The 24,985-nt window shown below is 47.9% G+C and overlaps 1 protein-coding gene across 2 annotated transcripts in view; it reads right to left on the bottom strand.

Annotated features, from left to right (window-relative positions):
* Positions 1–24,985, bottom strand: part of XNDC1N (XRCC1 N-terminal domain containing 1, N-terminal like) — a 382,167-nt gene that overhangs the window by 13,469 nt on the left and 343,713 nt on the right. For both annotated transcript variants that reach the window (XM_069640314.1, XM_069640315.1), the window contains exon 9: positions 22,336–22,526. In XM_069640314.1, coding sequence (XP_069496415.1) covers positions 22,336–22,526 — 191 coding nt within the window. The remainder of the gene's footprint in view (positions 1–22,335; positions 22,527–24,985) is intronic.

Genomic DNA, 24,985 nt, shown 5'->3' with positions numbered 1-24,985 from the left:
GGACCCACACATCTGAAGTAATGGAACGCCATTCGACAAGATGCTGCGCCAGCCTTCTCCCAACCGGCGAACCATGGGACATGGCCTCATGACTGATCTGAAGCGGCTGCGGCAGTGCCTGAGGGCAAAGAGGCAACTGCCCGAGCAGCCTTGGCACCTCAAGTACATTGTTTTCCACCTCTGGTACTCCTACGGTGGTCCCTTTGATTTGCAGCTCCCCTCGATCTACCAAAAGAAGAGTAGTATCGAAAGGAACCTCCCCATCATTGCTGTCCCCTAGGACGAAAAAGCGGAGGTTGCCGAACTGCAGCGCTCAACGACTTCGCTGCAGCTTTGGAGGTCTGCAACCTCTCAAGGCTCTCGTCAGCCTTGCTGCCAAAAAGATGTTCACCATCAAAGGGCATGTTGAGAAGCCAGGCTTGTACGTCAGGAGCAAATCCCGACTTCCGTAACCATGCAAATCTGCGCATCACGGTGCTCACCGCCATGGACCGGCTGACACAGTCTGCTATGTCCAGACCCGACTGAACGGATTCTCACATGGCATCCTTGCCATCCTAAACGAGGGCAAGAAAACCATCCCGTTCCTCCCCTTCGGGAATATGTTCAGCCGCCAAAGACACACAATTCCAGAGTGTGAGTGAAAGGTGCTAAGGCACACACACAGTTGGCGGTCTGTAAAGCCATACCCCCTGAAGAAAACACTTTCTTCGCCAAGACATCAAAACGTTTGTCGTCCCTATCAGGAGGGATGGAAGGGTACGAAGCCTGTTTTGCTGGTGCCATAGGTAGCCGTCTGCACCACCAAACTCTCCGGAATGGGGTGCGTAGTCAAGTAGCAGGGGTCGCTACTGGCCGGACGGTATTTTTTCGGCAACGACTTGCTCACTGCTGGGAGACTCTCTGGAGCAGTGCAAGCCGCCGCCGCCACCCTTCTCTGTAAAGCCATATGAAATGGCAGTACCAGGTCAGTGGGTGGACCTTGATCAAGGATATCTGTCAGGTCATCTGCAGAAAATCCACTGGTGGCACAGACCACCCCAAGTACTCAGTCACCCTCGACATGAGTCGCCTGTATGAAGATTCAGCATGCGTACCAGGCTCAGGCCTGCCAAACTCAACCTCCGGGGAGGTATCAAGACCACTGGCGTCGTGCAAAGACTGACGCAGGTCTTCCAACTGGCTATGACCAGATAGCAGGTCATCAGGAACCAAACCTTCCTCAGTATCTTCATCCACCTCAGAGATGTATTTCAGAGGCTGGAATAAATCCCTGGATGAGGGCACCGAAAAAGGCACAAATACAGGCCTTACTGACTTCTTCAGGGCCTTCCTCGGAGTTTCCACCGATGCACGGGGTACCTCCGGTAAAGCCTCCATAAAAGGCGTCGACAAAATAAGTGTCGAGCGTGGCGCTGATGGCTTCGACACAGGCCTCGAGGGTGGTGCCCCGAGCGTGTCCTTCGACAGCCTCTGCGCCAATGACTTCCTCAGAGGCAAAGCCTCGAGAGAGTCCCTCGACGGACATGGCGCTGACATCTTCGTAGAAGACCTCGTCTCGAGGACCGGGACCTGGAGCAGGCATGGCTAGAGCGATCCACCTTGTCCGATCGGGACCTCGAAGGTTCCCGGTGATCGCTCCGACCGCCAGAGCCTGAAGGCGTGCGTACGGTGGCCCTAGCGCGTTCCTTGCCGGCTTCTCTCGAAGGCACAGACAGAACGGAGCCCTGCGACTCGATTATCGCCATCATTTCCTTACAAAATGCGCCCCATTTCACAGGAGAGGAATGCTTGATAGGACAAACTACCCGCTGTCTTGCGGAGTCCTCGGGCGAGGACGGGGAAGGCGACCGTTGACGGCACTTCCGCAAGTGCCTCGAAGAGGCAGAGGAATGGCGGGAACTCCTCTGGGACGGAGACCCCCTGGAGAGACCCCCTGGATTATGCCGACGATGCAGAGTCGCCCCTGGAATCATCGGTCGAAAGCCCATATTGGAACCGCAGTCCCAACACTTCTTGAATCCCGACCGCAGGGTAGAGGAAGAAATGATAATTTCACAAACCAAGTTCGAAGAACCGATAGAATCAGAAGAACCGAGGTGCGCCGAGATCTCCGAAGCAAACACGTTAGCGGAAAAAAAGGAACTGAGGCTACGGTGTCGTGCGTCCTACTTATAACATTCGGTGACATCGGCTCAAGGGAGGCCCTCGAGGACAGCGTATCGACGCATAATTCTTTTTCCGAAGCAGCACAGCTGTGGTGATTACCTGTCAGATGTGGAATATGTAGGAGGAACCAATCCCTTCCAACAATCTTTTCCTCCAGAAAAAATGGTCTTTCCCTTTAAATTTATATGCGCGCTGGGGCGTGGCCCTGGGAGCATGCGCTCCCCTGACTCTGCCCACCGGTGCCAGTCCCCTTTGATGCGTTGACAATATTATGATTGCCTACTTTGTTAGGCAAAGTTTGAATGCAGTACCCTCTGGGAACACTACAAACTATGACTACAGCTATTGGCAACCAAACCTTTGGTATAATCTTGTATTACACAGTTTTGGTAGCGTGTTGAGCAGCCAGGCTTATGTCAAGATGGGAAATGTGAGCTGTAGTGGAGTTACAAAGTTTCACAGTCACAGGTATTCAAATTAACTCTTACACTCAAGGTTTCTTGCATAAACAATTCATGTATTTATCAGTTATAAGCCTTCTTTAGAAGGGAGCAATATCCTAGTAACACACAAATACACTTCAATACTGTACACTCAGTTTCTGAATCAGACAAGACCCTTTTGGAATGGCCCTCAGACACAACCTACACCCACAGGTGACTTAAGTAACGAGGTAGCTGGGGACATTAATATCTTACTGTTGGCATGCAGAATAAAAAGTTGGTAAAAGACAAAGGTTATTAGAACACAAGAAATTACAAATATTCATAAGAAGGGCAAATACTTTCAGATAGCACTTCGAAGAATCATTCAATTCAAATAAACTAAGCCAAAGTCAATGGGCAAAAATCTTTGCATAGGATGCAGCACTTCAGGTAAGTAAATGGAAAAGTCTTCGCACAAGTTCTTAGGAGTCATTGATAAAAAGAAGAATCAAATGTACGGCCACAAGCTGATTAGATTTGTGAGTTGCAGAAGTTACAAGGACTTCCACAGTAAGAGGTAAGTTCTCTTAGAGTTGTTTTACAGTACCTTGGTAAAGAAGAAAAGATACAGCTGATGACTTATCTCCTGTGCAGCTCTGCCGATCTCACTGTTCTTGGGCCTCAGTCGTGGGGACAAGAGGGAGGACGTCGGGGGACTCCTGCACTGCACTGGCACTGTCAAAACTGGCAACCGGCAAATTTTACTTTCAGTGGCTGTATCGTGTTGCGGTGCAGCAAATAGCAATAAGAGCGGTTCCTGGCTGTCAAGGTGGACTGTCCTTACTTCTGGGGTCACGCACTCTGCTGAAGGCTCAGGCTTGGTCAGTCCTGCTTTGTGGGAGTCCGGAGGATCTTCCACAAGCTTTAGGCCAGCTTAAAAGTAATGCACACAATCTGGTGTCCCTCTCCCTGGCTATACGGTTCCTGCAACAACTCTGAGGAAATTCAACCAGCTCCATGATGGGTGTCCAGGTGGCTTACTTTGGAGTCGATTGGCCCCACCAACTCAAAAAGGGAGAAGTCATCCTTGCAGGGGCTTCTCAGTCAATGCTAACTTGGCAAGTTCCTGCAGCAGGGCTTCACCGGGCACACCAACGGTCCAAGAGTTGCAGCAGGCGTCCTCTTAAAGCTCTTCTTCGGTTCCTTCGTCCAGTTGTCGACTACCTTCCAAGCCAAGAGACTCGCCTTTTATTCAGTTCTCTCCAATTCATTCCAGCCCAGCTGTCATTGACCCAGCAGGGTGGCTGTCCTTGCCAGTCAGCCAACCAATTACCACCAGGTGCATTTGGGTCTCCTAGGAGACTAAGCACAGGGAGTTTTGGGCACCTCCCTCACTTCCTGCGTTCCCCAGACACTCAGGCGCCAGAGGCGGGTTTCTCTCAGAAACCCGGCCAAAGGCGAAATGAACAAAGAGACCAAACCTGGTTTCTCTCGAGAAGGACCCTTCTACAAAGACCTGGTGAAAAAATAAGACCGGGCACCATTTTAACAAAGATGGCTGTATGCCATTTTGAAAAAGATGGCTCCCACGGTTACTTTACCGGAGCCGTAAACCGTTGCGGTAAATGCAAACCAAGGTAGTTCAAAACAAAAGCACTGCCACCAGCCAGTCAATTGAGGAAAGGGTAACAGAAAATGTTACATGAGCATTAAGACACAGGGGATACCAAGTAACCCCTCCAGTACTATTGTAAAATAGGGTGTGCTGGGTCTAGCAAGTACAATGCCAAGTAAAGTCAATGTCACTTTACTGTTCTGGGAAACTGTAGTTGATCCCGGAGAAGGTAGTTAAACCTTGGGAAATCTGGAAGACTTCCCTGTGGCACTGCACTGAAGGTGCTTTTTGACACAATTGTAAAAGAAGATGTCTATGCAGTTGGTTAGACTCCATAACCAAAAAGAAACGGTCTATAAAATCACATTAAAATACATGAGTGGGGGGGAAAAAAAGGGTCTCTCTTTCCCCATGTAAAAAATCAAGTCCTCAAATCAAGTCCTCAAAATCCAGCAAAGTTGCTGGGGCTCTCCAAGATGAAAGGAATTAGCACATTTATGAGAATTCTACCCAACATTAACTGGCAGTGCCAGGGGCTGCTACTGAGGCTGCGCCAGAGGTGGAGCCACCTTGACTGCGGTGAGCGCGGCGACCAAGGGCTGAACTTGGGCCGGGGGTTTGACCTTAGTCGGAGCCTGGGGTGGTGCCGGAGGGAGCATGTCTTTGATGACCACCCCCTGAGGATGGTGCCCCCCCCGCCATCCCCATCTGCAGTAATTTAATGAATCATTAAGGAACTTTTCGAAGAACCTGTACTCGGTCCTGAACTCTGGTGAGGGGACTTGGTGAAGAATGCCTGCCTCTGGAGGTCCACATGGATTACTGCAAAGTTTCAGACTGATTCGATTTTTGGACGACGATGCACTCGATAATGGTCCAGGGAGTTTCGGGTACCTCCTTCACTTCCTGCCCAGCCCAGACACTCGGGCGCCAGAGGCGTATTCACTCCTGATTCACAAAGAGACCAAACCTGGTTTGGCATGCCGAGCAAAACTCTAGACAGACCTTTCCACAAAAACAAAAATCGAACACCGGGACCTGCTTATACAGAGGGGGCTCAGATGCTATCTTGAAAAACATGGCTCCCGCGATTTAATACTACCAGCGCTCGTGGTCTGGACAAATCATGGTAGTTCGTTGTAAAACCACTGCCAACAGACATTCTGAGAGGAAAGGGTAGCATTTGACTGCTACATGAGTTTCTAGAAACGGGGGATACTAAATAAACCCCCCAGCAGTCTATTGTAAAATAGGGTGTGCTGGGTCTAGGAATTTAAAACACAAAGTCAATTTCACTTTACTTACTCTGGGAAACAGTTTATGCCAAAGAAGGTATTTAAACCATGGGAAAGCTTGAAAGGTTTCCCTGTGCCACTGCACTAAGGATGCTGTGTGACAAATTAAAAGATGATGCCTATGGAGTTGGTTAGACTCCATAACCAAAAGAAACAAACACAGAAAACACATTGATTTGAAAAGTTCAAAGTCCCAAAGTTTAGCAAAAGAGCTGGAGGGCTGTAAGGTGGGAGGAATTGGCACATTTTTGAAAATTCTCCCCAACACCCCCCAGCACTCCGCATAAGAAGGTGTGTGCTGGACCTACAAAGAGAAAAGGTAAGTAAAGTCACTTTCACTTTACTATTCTTGGGAACAGTAGTTGGCGCAAGAAGAACAAGTTACTTACCAACTGGTAACATTCTTTCGACTGGATGTTCCTCCAACGTATTCCTCATCTTAGATGGATTTATTCCATCCAGCTTTAGCTGCTTCGGAAATGTTTTCTCGGCAGAGGGCACGGTGCGTGGATGTCGTAGAGTCTAAGGCCTCTGTCGAGGGTGATGTCATAGGTTATATAAGTAGCACGCGCGGCACCCGTTGGCCTCAGTTCTGTTTTTCCCCTCTTGCTCTGTTGTATAGATAGTGCAGGTAGCCAGGTGTCAGCGTTGCGAGAGTTGAAGTGGCAATAGCCCGGAAAATCTACAGAGAGGTAGGATTAGAGGGCGATGAGGAATACGTTGGAGGAACATCCAGTCGAAAGAACGTTACCAGTTGGTAAGTAACTTGTTCTTCGAATGGATTGTGTCCCCCAACTTATTCCTCATTTTAGCTAGACTTCCAAAGCAGTGTAGAATGCTCTCTGGAGGAGGGAGTAGATTTTTATTATTATTAATAAAGTAATATTTAGCACTGCTTTACCAAAAGCAAGCTCCTTAGACTGGGAAGCATCCAGACTATAGCATTTTGAAAGTGTGCAGCGATGACCAAGTTGCTGCTTCACAAATAGATTTTACGGGAACACCTCTTTGAAGGGCTGTCGAAGACGCTATGCCTCTGGTAGAATGGGTGCTTAAGCCTTCTGGTGGATCTTTGTCAGCCAATCTGTAGCATTCTGAAATGTAAAGTACAAATCAACGTGATATGGTTTGTTTTGACACTGATTGACTCAATTTCCTTCCGGTGTAGCGAATTAAAAGTCGATTATCCACTCTAAGCTTGGAAAGCCTAGAAATGTAAAAGCTTAGAGCTCTTCTCAGGTCCAGCCTGTGCAATATTTCCTCCTCCTTACAGGGATGAGGTGGAGGATAGAACTCGGAAAGAATAATTTTCTGATTTAAATGGAAATCAGACACAACTTTAGGTAAAAATTAGGGTTTCATCCTCAATGCCATTGTGTCCTGTGGAACACAGTATAGGATGGTCCAAAACACAGTGCCTACAATTCGCTCACTCTTCGTGCAGATGTTAAAGCAACCAGGAAAGCGGTTTTCAACGTTAGTAATCTTAATGGACAAGTGTGCAAGGGCTCAAAAGGGGCATACATTAAACATTTTAGAACCAGATTAATGTCCCAAACTAGGACTTGGAAGGAGGAGGAGGGGGGGGGGGGGTGGGGGGAACACATTGGCGAGCCGCTTTAAGGATTGTATTATCAAAAGGAATTTTAAAGTAGGAACATTCTTCCGAAGAGCACTTGAAAATAGCAATCGCTGCAAGATAACCTTTAATGGTCCCAACATTGAGACCTCTATGTGCCAGGGACAAGAGGAAGGACAACACTTCCGGGATAGAACACAGAAAAGGATCAACATTATTTTCCCTGCACCAGTTGCAAAACCTTTCCTACTGCAACGGTACAGAGATTTTGTTGCTGGCCTTCTTGCCGAAAGCAACACCTCCATGACATCACCTGGAATATCCCAATCCTTGTATCTCAGCCTTTCAGATACCAAGCATGAAGGTTGAGAGTTCTGACCTCTGGATGGAGAACCTGCGCCCCCTCCCCCATTTGTGAGAGAAGGCCTCTCTCTGAGGAAGACGTAACGGAGGGCAGATGGACATGTATAGAAGGTCCAGGTACCACGTTCTCCTGGTCTAATCCGGGGCAATTAGGATCATGCGTTTTCCAAACCGTCTCAATCTCCTGATGACTTGAGGAATGACGGGAATCGGAGGGAACACGTATAGCAGTGGGAAGTTCCACTCCACCACAAACACATCCCATAGGGCTCCTCTCGGGGGAAATTCCCTTGAGCAATACTCTTCGCACTTCCGGTTGATTCCAGTCGCAAACAAGTCTACCTGAGGGGTTCCCCAAAGGGTGAAGATCTCCTGAAGGACTTCCTGAGCCAGTTCCCACTCATGGGACACCGTACTCTGCCTGCTCAGAGCGTCCACGGTCATATTCTCCTCCCCGGCTAGATGAACTACTGTTAAGTTTATTCCTTCCTGAATTGCCCAATACCAGAGCCGCATTGCCTCTCTGCACAGAGGTAGTGACCCTATACCTCCTCTTTTGTTTAGGTAATGCATGGCCACTGTGTTGTCCGTCATTATCAGGAAATGTTTTCCTCTGACAGAAGGCAGAACAGCCATCAGCGCTAGTCTGATTGCTCTCAGCTCTAAAAGATTGATGTGTAGTTTGGACTCCGATGGAGACCAACAACCGCCAATTGTCAGATCCTCGGCATGAGCTCCCCATCCCATGAGTGAGGCGTCCGTCACTACTGTAATCCACGGCCATGATTGCCAAAAATGTTCTCCTTTTAGGATATTCTCTGTGCAAGTCCACCATAGAAGATCCTGCCGAACCTTGTTCGAAATCTGAAGGAGATCCGGCATTTGACCTGAGAACTGGGACCATGGAGTCTTTAGAGCCCATTGAAGTGATCTCATCCTCAGGCATGCTTCTGGCACTAGGAAAATGCAGGGCGCCATGAGGCCAAGCAACCTTAAGGCGTCGTAGGCCTGGAGATTTTGGGCATTTTGGAATTTGGAAACCATCTGAAGAATGTCTTGTGCCCTCGACTTGGGAGACAAGCTCTTTCCCAAGGATGTGTCTAATGCAGCCCCTATGTACTGGAGCTGTTGGGAAGGTGTCATTTGTGACTTCTTGAAATTGAGGGAGAAGTCCAGTCTGTGGAGGAAGTGGCAGGTGACTTTCAGATGATCCAGGGCTTGTTTGGAAGAACGTGCCCTGATCAACCAATCGTCCAGTTAGGGGTAGATGTGAATCCCCCCTCTCCGGAGGTGCACTGCCACCACTACCATTAACTTGTTGAAGACCCTCGGGCGGAGGTCAACCCGAATGGCAGGACTCAAAACTGATAGTGCGAGTCGCCAACTACGAACCTCAGGTATTTTCTGTGCTTGAGATGGATTGGCACATTAAAATAAGCATCCTGGAGGTCAAATGACCACCCAATCTTGAAGTTGGAGGGCCTGAAGGATCTGATAAAGAGTGACCATCTTGAACTTGTCCTTCCCGAGGAGCTTGTTCAAGCCTCTTAAATCCAAGATGGGTCTCAGTCCTCCGTCCTTTTTGTGAATAAAAAAATATGGGGAGTACCATCCCTTGTTCCCCTCTGCTACAAGTTCTATAGCACCTTTCTCCAGCAGGCTTAAGACTTCCTGCTGTAGGAGCGGGTCTGGAAACTTCAGAGTGTCTCCCTGGTGGATTGCTTTGAGGTTGCGTTAGAAAAGGAAGCCAGTAACCTTGGTCTATTATTTCTCGAGCCCAAACATCTGAAGTAATGGCTCACCATTCTTGCAGATGCTGCGACAGCCTGCCTCTCACAGGTGTGTTGTGATGCAAGTCTTCAAAGTGGTTTTGTGGCGTTTGCTGCGGCCGCTGATAGTAAAGAGGATGCAGCTGGGGCTGGCTTTGCACGTTTTCCTGGTCCACCACGAGTGGCTTTTTTCTGGCCTCTTTGACTGGCCATTCCTCTCGCCTTTCCATATGAGGAGTAGTAACGATAGGATCGTCCCCTCTAAGATTATTCTGATGCACGAAAAGGCTGAGGTTGCCTAATAGCAGCTCCTAAAGATTTGGCAGTCGCTTTTGAGGTCTGCAACCTCTCAAGGCTCTTGTCAGCCTTGTTGCCAAAAAGGTGAGATCCGTCAAAGGGCATGTTCAAAAGACGGTTTTGCACGTCTGGTGAGAAACCAGACTTTCACAAGCACACAAATCTGCGCGCATTACCGTGCTAATGGCCATGGACCTGCTCACACTATCTGCAGTGTCCAATCCAGACTGAAGGGATTCCTGCATGGCCTCCTTTCCATCTCTAACAATGGCTAGGAATCCTTGCCTTTCTTCCCCTTCTGGTATGTTCTCCGCCGAGATTGCAATTCACTCCCACAGAGTGTACGGAAATGTTGACACAAGTGGAGTCGACCGATTTTAACGCCATACTCAGCTAAAAATACCTTGCGCGCCCAACCATCCACACGCTTGCCGTCCCTATCCGAAGGGATGGAACTGTACGCCACCTTATTTGAAGCTGTGGCTGCCTGGACCACCAGACTCTCAGGATTAGGGTGTTTGGACGGATAGCCGGGGTCACTACTGGGGTGGTATTTTGAATGACAGACGGGTAAAATCGGATCATAGGTGGGACTATGATCCAATATATCGGTCAGATCATTGTGGATGAACTGAGTTGGTGGTCTAGCCCATCCTAAATATTCGACCACCTTTGTCATTAGCTGCCTGTATGAGGGACTGGCATGTTACCCTGGTTCTGGTTAAGTGTCAATTCCACTTGCATTATGCAAGGTTTCCACCAGATTTCGCATTCTGCTTTCCTCAGAAATCAGGCATTCTGGGACATTTGGGGTGCCATACTCCAGGCCAAAAGGAACATCCTCCTCCTCAGACCGCTCTTGTTCTTCAAAAATTGAAGTTAAGGATTTAAAATATTCTTTCCTTGGGAGAGGTTTGAAAAATGTCTGGGAGAGGTGTAGAAGTAGAGACTAAAGACTTTGTAGCCTTTGCAGCTTTTTCTTTTGCTGTTATTTTGACAGCTTCTGGCTGAAATGGAGCCTTTCAAACATTCGGCGCCGAGGGCTTCAGGGTCGACAAGGACGTCAATGGCATGGATGAAATAGTGGATTCCGACGGAGCTGGCTTTGAGGCGCTCTTCGAAGGCTCACCCTTCGAGGGGTGTCGGGTTCCGGATGGCGTCGGTGACCTAGAGTGATCTTTTTCGTTCGGGGTCCTGGAGGGTTCCCGATCTATTCTCCTTCGATCATCCGGGCTCGAGGGCGCGCGAGTGTGGGAACGCTAACACTCCCGGCCGGCTTCAGAGGAAGGCGGAGACCGAGGCTTAGCCTTTTCAAAAACCTCCATCATTTTAATTCTAAATGCTTCCCATTCTTTGGAGGAAGAATGTTTTGTGGGGCATTTCATTCTTTTGGGGGATTCGTCCGAGTACGAGGTGGAAGGGAACCGGTGGCGTCTTTATTTGGACTTTTTTGTCAAAGACGAAGAGTGGTGTGAACCACTATGGGACCTAGACCAATGCTTTTGCCTTTCGCGTCGAGGAGATTTCACCTCACGGGACCTCGACGCTAGAGGCTTTTCGGTCGGGTTTTCGACCTACCTGCAGTTTTCCCTTCCTCTCTCGTAAGACCTTCCCTGTCATTGTCTGACACTTCGTACAGGCCTCCATATCGTGGCCTTCACCGAGGCACCACAGACATTCTCGGTGTGGATCCGTGATGAACATTTTCGAACCGCAGGATTTACACATTTTGAACCCCGAACACGGGGTAGTCGTAGTCGACGACGAAGACATTCTGGAATATCGCTTCACAATAACTGTCACAGAACTACTCGATGCGCGCCGAGTCTCCGAAGTAACACGTACTGCGGAAAAACGGAACTGAGGCCAATAGGCGCTGCGCGTGGTACTTGTATACCCAATGACGTCTCCCTCGACGGAGGCCTTCGACTCGACGACATCAACACACGGCACCCTCTGCCGAATTTTTTTTTCTAAAGCAGCTAAAGCTGGATGGAAAACATATCTAAAATGAGGAATACGTTGGAGGGCAAAATCCATTTGATGAGGTATTTACACCTCATGACAAATCTAAAGGATTTCTCTGACACTGCACTAAAAGTGCTGTGTGTCACATACAAAACGTAGATGCCTATGGGGTTTGTCAGACTTCAAAAACAGAGGAAACACATAAGAAAAAGGTCTTACTCATTCCAGGGTTAAAATGAAAAAGTCCTAAAGTCCAGCAAAAGAGCAGGGGATCTCTAAGGTTGAAGGGAATTAGCATAGAAATGTGAATTTTGCCCAACACAGTCCAGCACCGAAATGCCTGGCAAACTTGCTTTGAACAAGAGTGCCAACAGCAACCCCAAACACAGCGGTCATCTTAATATTCTTGGGAACAGCAGTTCACAACAGCAGTTCTTAAACAAAAAGCAGATGCCTATGGAGTTTACTAGACACTGTTAAACAGTAAGACACACAAATTCAAGTCAGAAAAAACATGAGAAAAAAGTCCCACTCGCCCAGGAGTAAAAAATAAAAAGCCCTGAGTCCAGCAAAAGAGCTGGGGGTCTCTAAGGTTAAAGGGAATTGGCACAGAAATGAAAATTCTTCCTAACAGAAGGATAACAGCAGGCTATGGTTACACAGCAGGCTTCCCCATTGCTGGAAATCATCTCCGCCGTGGTTTCTTCGTGGTAGGATTCAGGTCCAGTGGTCTACTACCTCTTCAGCTTCCAGGATCAGACTTTTAGGCAGGAACCAGCCAATCAAACAGACATGCAACATTCAAACTTGGGGAGTTGGCAGTCCTTTCAGGGCAGCCAGCCTCCCAGTTTGAACTGGATTGCCGCAGGCAGGCTGGTAGACAAAGGGCTGCAGAGTTGTGGACTCCTCCCTCACTTATTGCCTTCACAGAAACTCTGGAGCCTGGCCGGGCTTGACAGAGGTCTCCCGCAAAAGATAAAAATCACACAAAGGAATTTCCCATCGTGGACGGCAGGGGAAAGACCAAGAAGGGACAAGCAGTGCCAAAACTGCAAAAAAAAGAAGACGGGGGCCATTTTGGTAAAATGGGCACCCATGGGGGCCTTTACTGCAGATGTGAAAACATCCCATGATAAAGGTGCACCAAATTTTATAAATAGGTTCACTGTTACCAGCCAGTTAAGGCAAGCTTGTACCTGTAACAGAATTGTTACAGTGCTGGTAAGAAAGGGGATACATTGCATCTCCCCAGCACTCCACATAAGGTCGGGTGTGCTGGTTCCACCTAATAAAATGTAGAAGGGATACAAATATCCTTTCTACCCTTAGGAACTGTAGTTCTCACAAGGGTAGCCAGAGAAAGTAAAAGGGGAGCCAAAAGGGCAACCCTGTAACAATAAAGGTATAAACCAAAAGTTGTCAAAGAGGATAAAATGTAGTGTTATAAGTATGGGTGTCATTTTTGAGTATAAAGATCTGTTCAGTATAGGAACAAATAATATACCAGTCCAGCAAAAGGTTATGGGGTTCTCACAAGTGAGGTAGATCTAGCTCCAAGGTTAAAATCTTACCCAACGGCATTCTTTTCTGAGTTCCTGCCTTCGCTTTAGATGTAGCAGCTCTAGACCTGATCTGTCTGCACGTCCTGGCCTCCTTTTCTCAGTGCTCTCAAACCCAGTGTCCTGCTCATGGAAAAACGGCAGGCTCGAGGGGTCAGAAAGTGGTCGGATACAGTTGAAAAATGCAATGGCCTGAATTTGGGGCCAAGAGAATCTCAGACACCACAGAAGTCAGCATCCCTTGGTGGTCTGGCTCTTTCACACTTGGCAAGTCTATTCCCAGGCTTTGGCTGGGATGCGTATTCCAGCCAGAGCTCCAGACACCATACATATCAAGCCCTATGGTCAGATCCTGTGCTGTGCCTCCCCATTGCTCAGCTGGGAAAGGACAATATAAGGCCATGTTCTTCATCCTTTTCTTTGCATAGTTGGTCTCCATACCTTTTCTTCAACAAAAAGGTGAGCTCAGCTCCTATATGCCACTTACTCATATAGACACACTTGCTGAAAACAAAATGGCTGGTGCGAGTACTTAGCACTAGATTTTAGTGGGATGCTCATAGTAAATCTTGTGCCCCAAACTATAATGCAGGTAAACGTGCCAGCAACCAGACCTGTACTTGGACAATGCCAGGATACAGATACCCCAGGTGTCCCCCCGGGTCAGGTGCGCCAATCAAAATAATAAACATGGTTTACCATCCCTTAGAAGCCTCACATAAGGCAGCATCAAAAAGGAGTTAAGAGCAGACAAAGCATACACAAAAACAAAATTACCAGTTCACCTCCACAGAAGTGCATTTGCACAGTTCAGGGGTGTTTGCTGAACTTCAATTGGGTTTGAAAAACGCCCATCTAATCCTAAATCTAGAGATGGGAGCAATCTACAACCATTAAATAAAAAGGCAGTCTTAGGCGAGTCGGTCAAAAAAAAAAAAAAGGGCCTATACCAATAAACCTATTGCCAATCCTTACTTCTAAATACAAATAGTGTGGGAAACAATGTTATGCAAAAGGAAAGTGTTCAAGAAATGATACGTCAAGATATTCAAGTTGTTGGCTTCCCTTTCCCACGTTTTCAGCACAGGACAAGGCGGCACACTCGAGCTTAACAAACTCAGCACAAGGATGCAGTTCAAAAGCCTGAACATCAGGGACTTCTGTGCCAAAGTGTCTCTGCCATTCAAAGTCTAAGTTCAAGAGGGCCTGATGCAACACGGCAAACATTAAAGTTCCTTTCTTCTTAGGATTTCGCATACAACTTCTCGGGTGATTTACTGTTCACCCGCGTCTCCCTCCGCCAGACTCGGACCAAATTTATCTACTTTTCCAAACTTTCTCTAATTCATCAAAATCAAAGACTTTCGACTGTGTGCAGGATTTTGCTTGACCTGTCGCAGGACCAATTCTATTCAAAATGACTTGTTCTCTACTTGATATAAACTTCTCACTTTCACTTTTGCCACTTCTCAGCTGGATACCTTACAGAGACCTTCGATTGAGGACCCACGCGATGCCGGACCACTCTGTCAAGGGTATTGTATCTTGCTTTTAAAGTTCAACCACTCATCAGCAGTTCAACTTTACTTGCGTCTCTCATCACACACGTTCGTTCCAGCGCTCGCCATACAAAGTTGCTACTTGCAATCTTGGCTTCAACACAGACCGGTCTTGTATCGGTCTCCCCCACTTCACCGGCTGTGTTGATTTTACTGACGCTGCTTTGGTCTTGGAGCCAAGGATGGTACCACAGCGGCTGGTTCTTCTTCCCGCCTTCACTATTGACGCAGGAAGGTCCCGGGTATCTCCGACACATAATGCAGGATTCTTCAGCCTGGTTTCCTGGTCTTAAGCTTTCTATTGGAGGTTTCTGGGAAGTAACAATTCCTTGTCGAAAGTCAAGGTAACCTGCCTCCTTGTGATCCCTTTCTGGTTTGCCGTCTTCCTTCTTTCGTTCAGCAGCCGTCTCAAAACTGCTGTTTCCTGGTTTGCTTTGTCTCGCTCAGAGTGTGCTCTCGTGCTCTGCCTTTTATCCGTGTGGGGAAGCTTAATGGAAGTCAGGTGTGTGTTATGGTCAGTAAAATACTGCTCGGGTTTTAGTCTATTTTCTCTCATAGCGGGCTGTCCGTGTGAAAGTGTACGTGCTGTAAAAGGCGGTTGGGGGTAGAGTTCCTAAATATCCTACCTGGTAGGATGGGGTAAAGGTCTTAAAGGGCAGACAATACCAGGTTTCATCATCCGGCGTCCCACTCCCACAGACCACTCACCCAGGTGATCCACCAGCACTGGTCCACCCCCAGGAACTGGATCCAAAAGCGATGGCTGTGTCCTAACCACCTGGATGTCAGATCCCCCGGGGACTTGTGGGTGAGACACCTTCTGGTTTCTCACAGGTGGGAGAGAGGTAGGGACTCCCTAACAAATAGATGTATAACTACCAGTAGAATCAGCACATTCTGATAAAAGGAGGCTAGTACACACTGTAGCAGTGCTTTTGTTTGTTGAAAAATGTGTAGATTTACATTTACACACAAGTTTCATGGTTAGAATGTGTTAATGTTTAATCATAGCCTGTTAGAGAAAGACCTGGTTGGAGGTTATGTAGAATTACTCCTGTTCATTGTCAACAGTTGCAAGATTCATTGTCAACAGTTGCAAGATTCATTGTCAACAGTTGCTAGATCGATTTCCATCACAGGCTAACAGGCAGCACCATTATGATGTAATTTTGTGATCAGCAGTTTTGAAATGATCATGGAACGTGTATACTGCATATGTCCAGGATGCATTAAGCACATTGCCATTGTATTACATGTCTAAAAACATTTTCAACTCGGAAACACCCCTTTTGATGATGTGCTTGCCCTAGTTGTCACTTAGGGTCACACCCCACCCCTTTATACAACAAGGGAAAGGGGCACCAGGTCCAGCAAGGTGAAAGCAACAGCTGGAGTGCTACCCCATAAACATGTGTGTATCCAGCAAGTCTGAATATTTTCTCCATTGTCATGGATCGTAGCACCCAGATGTATCAGGAGTACATACTGCAGCAGTTTCTGTGGACTAAATATAGGACTGAAGGATACCATGGCTCAGAATATCCATTGTATCCTTCAAGGGCAGAACTGTAATGCCATGTCCTGGTATGTGTTGAAGGCTTGCATTCCTTTCAAGTAAACCACAAAGATCAGAAATAGGGAAAGCCTAACGAAAGGCACCAGCCATAAAATACAGAGGACAAGGTTATTCCTAGTAAAAGTAAGGCAGGTCTAGCAGACACCAAACGGATTAGTGCTCATGCTGTTTAGATCGTTACATATGGAACATGCCTACATGTAGAGGACACTACCACTTTTTTTATACAATCCCTCATGTGTCTGCAGGTGTCCGCAGGGGACGCCAGTTTCTTCTGGTTAGTCCTACGAGCTTACTTCCACCAGACCCTGTCACGGTTGTGGTGTATTCCCCGTGATGTGAAATGCCAGTCCTTTCTCCCCTTTTAGGAATCCCAAACTTAGTTGTTTTTTCCCTGTGTTATGATATGCACTGTATCAGTATTTAAAAAATTGCATTGTGAAATATCAGGCCTTTTCTCTCCTTCTTAGGATTTTCAAACTTAGGTGTTCTTCCCTGTGTTGTTATAATATGCACTGTATCAGTATTTTTTTTTTTAAACTGCATTGTGAAATATCAGGCCTTTTCTCCCCTTTTCAGGATTTTCAAACTTAGGTGTGCCCTCCCTCCTGTCTCAAACCAGCGCATTCTGAAAACTCTTATCCAGAGCGTTACTGTCTGTCCTATTGCTCAACTCGCTTGGCTTTCGTGGTCTTGTCTGCCTACTCCACTGACCTTTTCTAGTGTCTTCCCCTCTCACCCCCCTCCTCTCTTGCCTACTCTATGGTGCTCTCTGTCTCTCTTATCTTTTCAAATTGCTTCTCTATTGACTATCCAGCTCTCCTCACTACATCTGGTAGGAAAATTTTTAAAAAGGACATCCTGGTTCCCAACCCATGCCTCCCTAACGCCGACACCTATCCCAGTGCCCCCTCCAAGGAAACTCACCAACATCCTCTTTGTTGTGCCTTCGCCAGACATATGGACCCTTCATATGGTCTCCCATTAAGGGTGGCACCCGGTGGGAAGCCCTCCTGGCATCCTTCCATTCCTCTGAGGTCATCATTAATGTTTACTCTAATGGGACTATCCTTGTCCAAGGCCCTCAGGCCAACCTTCACTTCTTTGACAGACGCTTCCTGCGCCTCATCAACGTCCTTTCTACTCCTGCTGTCCCCTCTCCCCTTGCCTTGACTACCTCTCCTCCAATTCCGCCTCCTCCTTGGCTACCTTGCCTTCCCCTTCCCTTTCGGACTCCTTCTACACCTCCGCAGGGCATACCTCTGATCTGTACCCCCTCCCCGGAAGTCCTTCAAGGATGCCAACCTTCTCCTTATTGCCACTTTAAACTCTCACTCTGCTGTCAAACAATCCTCTGATATCTGCCGCCTTCTGGAAGAACTTGACCTTGATGTCCTCGGTCGCACCAAGACATGGTTCACGGCCAGCTCTGTCACAAGCTTTGATAAAATCCTACCTGACGGCTACAAGATCCTCTCCGCACCCAGGGCCAACCGCTCTGGTGGTGGTGTAGCCCTGATATTCCCCGAGTGGATCCCTGCCTCCGTCACTCCTACGTAGACTTATTCCTCTTTTAAATGCCTTGTCTACAGGCTCTCTCTCCCCCAGCCATTCACTCACTGTGGCTACTATCCATCGGCCACTTGGTCAGATTTCATCCTTCCTCTGAGTGGGCTGACCTCTCCACCTCACTCCTGGGCTCCACTACTCAACTCCTAGTTCTTGGAGACTTCAACATCCACCTGGATGCCTCCTGTCCTCCCTCTGGACTCTTTTGCGAAACCTGCGACTCACTCTCCGTTCTCCCCTCTGGCCCAACTCATTCTGCAGGGCACACTCTGGAAGGGCTGATCTCTTCAGACCTACCTCTCTGTCCCTCTCACCACTCCTTTTTCCTGGAGGGATCACTTTCTCCTCTCCTCCCACCTCACCCTCCCTAGCCCTCAGGCCAAGCCACTTCCATCACTGCCACCCACCTTCTCGGTCATCCGACCCATGAAGCGCGCGTCAGCTGAGGCTTTCACCGCCACCTTCTCACCCCATCCTCCCCCCCGGGCTGACTCGTCCTGACACAGCCATCTCCACTCTGCTATATCTGATACTCTTGATATCCTTGCCCCGGTCATGAGAATCCACTTGAAGACCAAAGCCAAGTGCAACTCCTGGTTCGCCTCAGACCTCATCACCCTTAAATGCAAGTGTAGGGTGGCCAAGAGGAAAAGGCATGCTTCATGTACATCCTCTGACAAGCTGGCCTGCCGCCTGCTGCAAAGGCAATAACGGCTCTATGTCCTAACAAAGAAGAGCGCATATCCAAGCCCCCGTCTCTCCGGCATCAACAACTTGGCTGAACTCTTTAAAATCTCCAAGGAACAGCTGCAGTCTCTACCTCTCCTGTCCCCTCCTAGGCCCTCTGTACGGCACTGGCTTCTCACTACATCTCTAAAACTCAGGAGATCCTGTCCTCTCTCTCCTACTATTCCCTCCCACCCCCACTACCTGCTCTTCCTCTGGCCTTTCTACAGCCTCCTCTCCTCCCTACTTCTCTGCCTTTCCCCAGTTCTCCGCTGACAAGGTTTCTATACAAGTCCGATCCATGAAAGTCTCGTCAAAACAGGTTCACCCCTGTTCCTCCAAAACCATAAAGGGCCACATTGATTCCCTGGCTCGTGCCCTGGCTGATTTCTACAATCACTCCTTTGCCACTGGAGTCTTCCCATCCGCCCTGAAGCACTCCCTTGTGCATCACCTTCTTAAGAAACCCTCTGCCGACCCCTCCTGCCCTGCTAACTATCGCCCCGCCTCCATCACTCCCTTCCTGGGCAAGCTCCTGGAGAAACTGCCCATCTCCCAGCTTAATCTCGACACTGAAGCGGTTGGTTGTCTTCATGACAATCAGTCTGGCTTCAGAGCTGCCAGAAGCATAGATAACTGCTCTCCTGAACATCCGTGAATACCTGCTCTCCAACCTTGACTCCCTCATCCTGCTTGATCTCTCTTCTGCCTTTGATACCGTCAACCATGCCATCCTGCTCAACCGTCTCAGTGATAACCTACGCATCACTGGTCAGGCTCTGGCGTGGCTGACTTCTTTACTCTCTGACCGATCCTCCAAGGTCCAACTAGGGTCCTTCCTCTATGCCATCTTTTTCTCTACCTGTGGTGTCCCCCAGGGGTCTAACCTCTCTCCCTGGCACTCCTGGCCCACCGCATAGCTGCTCTCTGCCCTAACTTCCAGTGCTGTGCGGATGACACTTAGCTCATTTTCAGGCTACCCTCGGCCTCCTCCTCTACTTCCCTCATCTCGGACTGTCTGCTATCCAGGATGGTGTGCCGCCAATGACCTCTGCCTTAGTGCCAGTAAGACTGAGATTCTCCTCATCGGCACACCCGCTCCCTCCTTTCCTGTAGCTCTCTGGCCGGCATCCCTTGGCCCCCTCCCTTTTCCCACCTGCAAGGCTAAAAATCTTGGGGTCATCTTCGACTCTACACTCTCTTCTACTCACATCTCTGACGTCTCTAAGAAGTCACACTACCAGCTGCACCTCCTCAGAGGTATTCTTCCTTTCCTCTCCTTCCCCCAGAAGCTGTCTCCAAAGCTCTGGTTCTCTCCAGGCTCGACTATTCAACAGCCTCTTCCTAAATCTGCCTGCTTCTACTCTCCGCCCTCTCCAACTTATCAAGCCCAGGGATCTTATCTCTCCAGGACTGAAATCTCTGCACTGGCTCCAAGTGGCTGTGAGGATTAAGTTCAAAACCCTCTGCATCGTCCACAAGGCCTTCTGGGGCCTGGGGTCTCAATACCTTCAACTCTCTCTCCCTAAATACCTTCCTTCTCAAGCTCTTCACTCATCTGCCTCCAATTCCCTCAGGGTCAGTCGCTTCTCCAAGCAACGAGTTGGTGGTAGATCTCTTTCTTCGGCTGGGGCCTCCCTCTGGAACAGCCTCCCTGAAACTTGAGAACCATCTTTGGTTCCGGAAGCACCTCAAAACCTCTCTTTGCGTCTGCTTATTCTCCTCCTCTCCCTTGCTGATTTCCTGGCTGACACTGAAACTGCACTGGGAACCTGGCCACCCTCTGACCTCGGGCCCAGGTCCACTCCCCCGCCAGTCGCACTCCTGCACTGCCTTCCTGGCAACCCCCGCACTTGACTGTTTTCTGTATCCCTACGGTCCCACTTCCAGTACTTGACACCGGACGTCTGCACTTACCCTTTCACTTGCCACCTGCTGGCCGTACTTTTTACTTATTTTTATTTATTGTCTTATCCCATGTACTGCACTGTCCTCTTCCCCTTCCCATGCACTTGCACGATCTGAATGACACCTGGCCTAGTAGGATCGCCGTCTGTCTTCCCTTTGTTCCCCCTCCCTTGCCTCGTCGCTCCTTGAAACACTTGTGTATAGGCGTGTTATAAATGCCATTTCATGTCAGATTCCTCTCGCTTTTCAGGTCTGTAATAGTGACTTCCACCCAATTGAAGGGCACTTAATTTGTCAACCACCGAAGGACAAAGGGGATAAGTAGGCACTGCAGGGATTCAAGCTTGACAAGTGCAGGCTGACCCAATGTCTGAAATATGCCTTTAACTAGGAACCATCAGCCAGCCAAACTCCACAAATGCTTTAATGAAAGGCAGCGCTGTGATTCCCAAGTCAAACTAGAACATTGACCTAATGAAGTAGATTCTGTCCATTAAAAAAGTTATGCCAAGTGGAAAACTGGAGCATTTTCAATAACAGACAACATTCTGGCTGAAAAGGGAGCCAGATTTGTCTGGTTTCATAACCAACATTTTGAATGTTACAGCAATCTCAAAATGTTTAATTGAAGCCAATGCTTGCTCTGGGCAGCTAAAGAATGAACATATGGTTATAGAGGCAGTATAGTAAAGCATTGTTAGGATTTTTGAAAGCTCTCTAGTGAGGGTGTAGAAAGATAATTCGGTCATTGAGAAGCATGAGTTGTACTCAAGTTAATCCTACTTTCCAAGTAGCAAAATAAGGGTGATTTATATACAATACTCCAAAAAGGGCCAGGAGAACACCAAAAATGCAATACTGTTGTAATTGTAACCAATACAAAACACCTTTGCTCCTAGAATAGATCTGTGTTAAGGAAGCTTCAGGAGAGCACCATAATCTGTAGATAACATATGATAAATGCAGAACAGGCCTTGCAAGGCGAGTGCCTTACTTTGCATGTTCGACCATGCGCTTACCCCAAGGTGACTGGTGACTAAATATTTACCAGTGCTTTTTGTAAAATGGTGCAAGTCACCACAAGCACACTTCAAATTTGTTGCAATGCTGTCACGCATGCACAGTTAAACATGTATTTGCCATTTACTGCAACAACGTGTGTTTGCAGTAAGTGAGAAATAAGTTTCTAACATCCCCATACTACCAGCAAGGTTGAGCATGATGCAAATGGTACTCCCCCTTCACAAAAACGACTCGCAAATGCTAGTGGCATAGTAGATTTTGCGAGCCCCGACTGTAGCACAAATCATTTTGGGCTAGCTTAGACAGCAGCTATGCATGAACTGTTGGCTGTTTATACTTGTACCAGAGTATAAAAAACATGAGAGCACTGAAAAGTCTCGAGTTAATTGAGAAAACTAGACCAAACATAAATAAGAGTTGGTGTCTTTGTGAAAGTAGTAATGTTATCGTCTGCAGCATCGTTTCAAGTTCAAAGGACCACACAAGAAAGTACAATGAAACTGAAGCTGAAATGTCAAAATGCAGAGGGTACAGAAACCAGCTTAAAAATTAAGTATTAAGATTGGTATGAATGACAAAGCTACTCTTTTACGGAGGACAAGAGTTTAGGTTTCAAATGGCAGGAGACCTAAACACTAATAGTATAAAAGGAACACCTCGTCCCAAATCACGTTGTCTTTATTCTACCTCCACACTGGAAGAAATACTAGGTTGTTTTGTGCAAGGTAGGTCCGTCATCACTGTCTTATATGCTACAGCACAGGTATGATATGATAGGTTATTTATAACGTGGTTAATACACAGAGGTTTCTAAGCACGGACTCTGGGAACAAACCTGTGGTGCTCTGTGCCGTCTTGTTTCCAAGGCAAGCACGTTTCCCCTGAGCTATCCTCCCGAGACACCTCCCTAGGTCTAGCCTTCAAATGGTACTCACCTCCACAGATAGGACAGTTGCCACATTCTCCTTGATCTTCCTCCTCCTCTTCTTCCTCCTCCTCCTCCTCCTCTTCCCGATGTACATGTCCAATTGATGGCCTTGTAATAGTTGCAACAGAGCCCCACCCTCGATGCCTTGCCCTACCCCAAGTCCTTGGCCGGGACCAGGGAGAGGCAGACAGATAAGACCTGTGGGTTAGAGTTTGGGAAGAAACATTCATGGAAAGTTTAATTAATCTCAGGCACACAATATAATGCAAAACAACAAGTTACTTCTTACCTTGTAACGTTCTTTCGATGGGATGTTCCTCCGACGTATTCCTTATCTTTGATAGATCATCTCCGAGCTTGCTGGCCTCGTAACATTTTTTTCAGTAGAGGGCGCTGCGCGTCGACGTCCCTCGAGTCGATGACCCTCGACGGCCTCTATCAGCGCCAACGTCATCACGTGTATAAATAGACTCGCGCAGCGTCCATTGCTCAGTTCCGTTTTGACGTTAATAGTTGTTTTACATGAATTGGTTATTGACCTTTAAGGAGCGTAAGATGCAACCACAAGGGAAGTATTACTGCAGGGATGGATGGGAGGGGCGATAAGGAATACGTCGGAGGAACATCCCATCGAAAGAACGTTACAAGGTAAGAAGTAACTTGTTCTTCGAAGGGATTGTGTCCTCCGACGTATTCCTTATCTTTGATAGACTCCCATAGTAGTGGTATGCAATTGGAGGTGGGAATAAAACCAGGTTGTAAAATCTTGAAGGTATGTGCGGACGACCATGTGGCAGCCGCACATATGTCTCGAACCAGAACCCCTCTTTGGAGGGCCGAGGAGGCTGCGATACACCTGGTTGAACGAGCCCTAAGATTTTGAGGAGGCTGTTTCCCTGCTAGTTTGTAACATTCCAGGATGGACACAATAATCCATCTGGAATTGGTTGGTTTTGTTATCGGTAGTCCTAATTTGTGCCCCGAGTAACCTACGAACAGTTGGTCTGCTTGCCTAATCCTAGCAAGTCTGCTGATGTAAAAGCTTAAAGCCTGCCTTTGGTCCAGCCTATGTAACCTTTCTTCCTCTTTCCCCGGATGGGGAGGCGGATAGAATGAAGGTAAGGTAATTTTCTGAGTGATGTGGAATTCAGAAACCACCTTTGGGAGGAAATTAGGCTTCACCTGTAGGACAACTTTGTCTTTATGAAACATTGTATGAGGGGGTTTAAAGGATAGAGCTTGTAATTCGCTCACCCTTCTAGCAGATGTTAAAGCCACTAATAAGACAGTTTTAAGAGTGAGAAATCTTAACGAACAAGAGTGGAGTGGTTCGAAAGGAGTACCCATCAGGAAATTTAGGACTAACTAAGTCCCATAAAAAAACCTGGAAAGGTCTTGGAGGGTAGACATTAGTTAATCCCTTTAGAAATTAAATTACTAAGGGTAATTTGAAACACGAAGGCTCCTCTGCAGTGCGCTTGAAGATCGATAGCTCTGCGAGATAGCCCTTGAGATAGCCCTTGATAGTGCCAACTTGAAGGCCTGAATTTGCCAAGTAGAGTAGAAAGGATAACACCGTTGGTGTACCACATGAAAAGGGGTCGATATTCTCTTCTCTACACCAGCTGCAAAATTTGTTCCAACGCCAGCGGTATAAAGACTTTGTTGCTGGCCTTCTGGCCGAAAGCAGCACTTCCATGACGTCATCAGGGAGGTCCCAATCCTTGTATCTCAACCTTTCAGAAGCCAGGCGTGAAGGTGGAGGGTTCTGATGTCTGGATGGAGAACCTGACCTCCCTTCTGTGAGAGAAGATTCTCCTTGAGTGGAAGACGAATTGGAGGGCAGATGGACATGTCCAGAAGGTCCGGGTACCACGTTCTCCTGGTCCAGTCTGGGGCAATTAGGATCATGGTCCTCTAGAATCTTCGCATCCTCCTGATCATTTGAGGAATGACAGGGACTGGTGGAAACGCGTACAGGAGTGGAAACTCCCAGTCCACTACGAACGTGTCCCCTAGAGCTCCTCTCGGGGGAAATTACCTTGATCAAAACAGATCACACTTTCCGTTGGTACTGGTGGCAAACAGATCCACTTGAGGGGGTTCCCCAAAGGGCGAAGATTTCCTGAAGGACTTCTTGAGCTAGTTCCCGCTCGTGGGAGACTGTGTCCTGCCTGCTCAGAGCGTCCGCCACCAAGTTCTTCTATCCGGCTAGGTGAACTGCCGATAGAGAGATTCCTTCTTGAATTGCCCAAAACCAGAGCTGCAGTTCCTCTCTGCACAGTGGCAGTGATCCTACGCCTCCTCTTTTGTTGAGGTAGTGCATGGCCACTGTGTTGGGCGTCATTATCAGGACATTTTTCCCCTGTACAGATGGCAGAAAAGCTTTCAGTGCTAGTCTGATTGCTCTCAGCTCTAACAGGTTGATATGTACTCTGGACTCCAATGGAGACCAACGACTGCTGATGGTCAAGTCGTTGGTATGGGCTCACCACTCCTTGAGTGAGGCATCTGTGACTACTGTTATCTCCGGCCATGGTTGCCAAAACAGTTCCCCCTTCAAGATGTTTTTCTGGCAGGCCCACCACTGAAGGTCTCGAGCCACCTTGTCCGGAACCTGAAGGAGGTCTGTCATTCTCCCGGAGAATTGCGACCAC

Source organism: Ambystoma mexicanum, chromosome 7q (assembly GCF_040938575.1).
Source record: "Ambystoma mexicanum isolate Mex_15411 chromosome 7q, UKY_AmexF1_1, whole genome shotgun sequence".
Classification (NCBI taxonomy): Eukaryota; Metazoa; Chordata; class Amphibia; order Caudata; family Ambystomatidae; genus Ambystoma; species Ambystoma mexicanum.
The sequence above is the reverse complement of the archived record's forward strand: the minus strand, read 5'-3'. Positions and strand labels throughout refer to the sequence as shown.